This window comes from Diaphorina citri, unplaced genomic scaffold (assembly GCF_000475195.1).
Source record: "Diaphorina citri unplaced genomic scaffold, Diaci psyllid genome assembly version 1.1 scaffold4109, whole genome shotgun sequence".
NCBI lineage: Eukaryota > Metazoa > Arthropoda > Insecta > Hemiptera > Psyllidae > Diaphorina > Diaphorina citri.
Window position 1 is genome coordinate 11,771 of NW_007381508.1, and position 3,146 is coordinate 14,916.

Sequence of the window (3,146 nt, forward strand, 5' to 3'; positions counted from 1 at the left end):
ATTATGGTTTTGGCCACATTTTTTTTTTTTTTTTTTTTTTTTTTTTTTTTTTTTTTACCGGTGGATGGATGCCTTTCATCCCTTGCTATTTCTTTTAGCGAGGAAAATTCAGGCTTGTCTAACTCCCTGTTTTCTAACAGTACCCTAGCCAGGATGAGGCTGGTGTACTTCTGTTTAATAATAGTAATAGTGCTTATTTATACTGCTCGCATAGGACTGAAAAGTCCCTTTACTCCAGCAGTAGGCTACTACTATTATTGTGGTCAAATTCTCAAATTATATTGAGGATAAAATTCCATACCTCGGCTGGGATTGAACCCACGCCCTCCTGTTTACCAGGCGAGCGTCTTGACCACTACACCACCGAGGTAGGTAAGGGTCCCCCAGCGAGACATCTTTGAAATAATAAAGAATAAAAAAAAGTTTGATAAAACTTAAATTCACTTCCTTCGATCCCTCCCCCTCCTTCCAGGCATCAAGACCTCGGCCAAGGACATCAGCGCGGGGCCTCTGGCCTCCGACCTCCATCTGGTGATCGGGTCCGACCTCTTAACCTCCGACACCAAACTCAGACACGCCCTGGACTCCGTCAAGCCGGGCGCTTTCGTTATCAGCGAGGAGAGTATTCCGGCCGACGAGAGTCTAGTCAGCAAACTGCCCGGTGTGGCCGTCGTCAGCAAACTACTGACCGAGAGACGCACCTTTGTACTAGTCAGAAAGGTGAGTCAGCAAAATATAGGCATTTCATGAAATGCCTAGGCAAATCATAGGTATTTCTTGAAATGCCGAGGCAAATTATATGTCATATCACCATCGATTTCATGATACACTTTGCCTAAGAACGCTAGGCATTTCGTAGAATGACTAGGTATTCTTTATAATGTCGGTAACACATTTAAGGTACATATATGTTATTATCAGCGAAGGCGAAGAAAGCATTCCCGCTGACGAGAGTCTAGTCAGCAAACTGCCCGGTGTGGCCGTCGTCAGCAAATTGCTGACGGAGAGACGCACCTTTGTACTAGTCAGAAAGGTGAGTCAGCAAAATATAGGCATTTCATGAAATGCCTAGGCAAATCATAGGTATTTCTTGAAATGCCGAGGCAAATTATATGTCATATCACCATCGATTTCATGATACACTTTGCCTAAGAACGCTAGGCATTTCGTAGAATGACTAGGTATTCTATAGAATGTCGGTAACAAATTTAAGGTACATATATGTTATTATCAGCGAAGGCGAAGAGAGCATTCCCGCCGACGAGAGTCTAGTCAGCAAACTGCTGAGATATTGGGAAAAATCCTACAATGCTGCAGTGAGCACCAAAGTTGTGATATAATAACACAAAGAAACTGCATTTTCATTTTTCAAATGGTGTGGGTTCGAATCCCAGTGTATTCGAAAGCCTAAAGGTTGAATGGTAGAGCTCTCCTGCATCGTTCCTAAGAGAAAAAGGACGGGATAGGAGAACGCCAGCCGTTTCGAGAACGAACAAGGATAAAATCCACCCCGGGCGGGAATCGAACCCACGACCTAGCGCTTGCAGGGCAGACGTGTTACCAACCAAGCTAACTAGGTAACTAGACAAGGTTGGTAAAAAGAAAAAAAAAAAAAAAAATTAGACTTATTCCCCCCCCCCTTCAAAATTTAGAATTTCGTCCCTGACAGGGGGTGAAAATTAGTATTTGTAAATTTCATTTTTGATTTTAAATTTCAATGTGAATCATTAATGGGAACTATTTGAAGAACAAATCACGGATCAAAATTAAGTTCTCATTTTTGGTTGCTTCCCCTATTGGTGACGGAAAAACGAGAAAAATTGGAATATTGAATAGACCACTCCATCTCTGGTAGTCCGATCGAGTTCAAACTTGTACCAAAGCACTACGTTCTTTAAGGCCTTTGATAAGATGTATCAGAAGTAGGGGGTTCTCATTTAAATAAGGTTTTCAGCATTTAAATAAGGTTTAATAATAATCTTTTCTACAAGTTTGGCCATGCCTCGGGATGAACTAGCGGGATTCCGGAGCGAAGCGACGGAATTCAGCTAGATTGAGGATAAAATTCCATACCTCGGCTGGGATTGAACCCACGCCCTCCTGTTTACCAGGCGAGCGCCTTGACCACTAAATAGGACTGAAAAGTCCCTTTACTCCAGCAGTAGGCTACTACTATTATTGTGGTCAAATTCTCAAATTATATTGAGGATTCCATACTACCTCGGCTGGGATTGAACCCACGCCCTCCTGTTTACCAGGCGAGCGCCTTGACCACTACACCACCGAGGCAGGTTAAGGTTTCCTTAAGGTTTTCAGCGCTCAATGGAGGGTCGGCAAATTTTACGCGTTTATGCCCTTCGCTCTCAAACTTTGCTATTTCTTTAGCAAGGGAAATTCAGGCTGGTATACTCCCCTGTTTAAAGTCCCCCGGCTAGAGAAATGCCTTGAAACATTCTAATCCTGAATAAATTAAATTCCCTCCCTCCCAGGCTATCGACGTGAAGCGAGCCCTCACCATCCTATCGGCTCAATGGAGGGTCGGCAAATTTTACGCGTTTATGCCCTTCGCTCTCAAACTTTGCTATTTCTTTAGCAAGGGAAATTCAGGCTGGTCTACTCCCCTGTTTAAAGTCCCCCGGCTAGACAAATGCCTTCAAACATTCTAATCCTGAATAAATTTAATTCCCTCCCTCCCAGGCTATCGACGTGAAGCGAGCCCTCACCATCCTATCTCAACTCGTACTGGAGAACAGCGCCGGAGCCCTAAAACTGAAAATCGCTGAAATCGCTTCGGACAAAACCGCTGAGACAGCGTTCGCCAACACGCTGATTCCGATCCTAGAGAGTGAACCCATGTTGAGCGTTGACCTCACTGTGCATTCGAACGCTCCGGAGAACTTCAACGGACTCATCGAATCCATCGGTGAGTTATCGAACGCGAAAAAGAGTTGGTTGGTTTTTTAAAATCAACCCTAGAAAAAAAAGTAATTTTCTTCTTCCTCGACTTTTCCCGTGTTCAAGGTCGGCTTTTTTCAACCACCTTTCAATCAACCCTAGGGTGCTTCCTATTGGCTGACATTTGGTTTTGGCCACATTTTTTTTTTTTTTTTTTTTTTTTTTTTTTTTTTTTTTTTGGGTGGGAAGGT

General features: G+C 43.4%; 2 protein-coding genes across 2 annotated transcripts in view; both read left to right on the plus strand.

Annotated features, from left to right (window-relative positions):
- Positions 1–2,964, plus strand: part of LOC113472160 (fatty acid synthase-like) — a gene marked incomplete at its 5' end in the record, with an annotated part of 14,392 nt that extends 11,428 nt beyond the window's left edge. Inside the window, 5 exons of the mRNA XM_026831786.1 lie at positions 99–112; positions 473–720; positions 953–1,033; positions 2,490–2,537; positions 2,698–2,964. Coding sequence (XP_026687587.1) covers positions 99–112; positions 473–720; positions 953–1,033; positions 2,490–2,537; positions 2,698–2,964 — 658 coding nt within the window. The remainder of the gene's footprint in view (positions 1–98; positions 113–472; positions 721–952; positions 1,034–2,489; positions 2,538–2,697) is intronic.
- LOC113472162 (fatty acid synthase-like) overlaps positions 1–3,146 on the plus strand; it is a 23,377-nt gene that overhangs the window by 1,437 nt on the left and 18,794 nt on the right. The gene's annotated exons all lie outside the window — the stretch shown is intronic.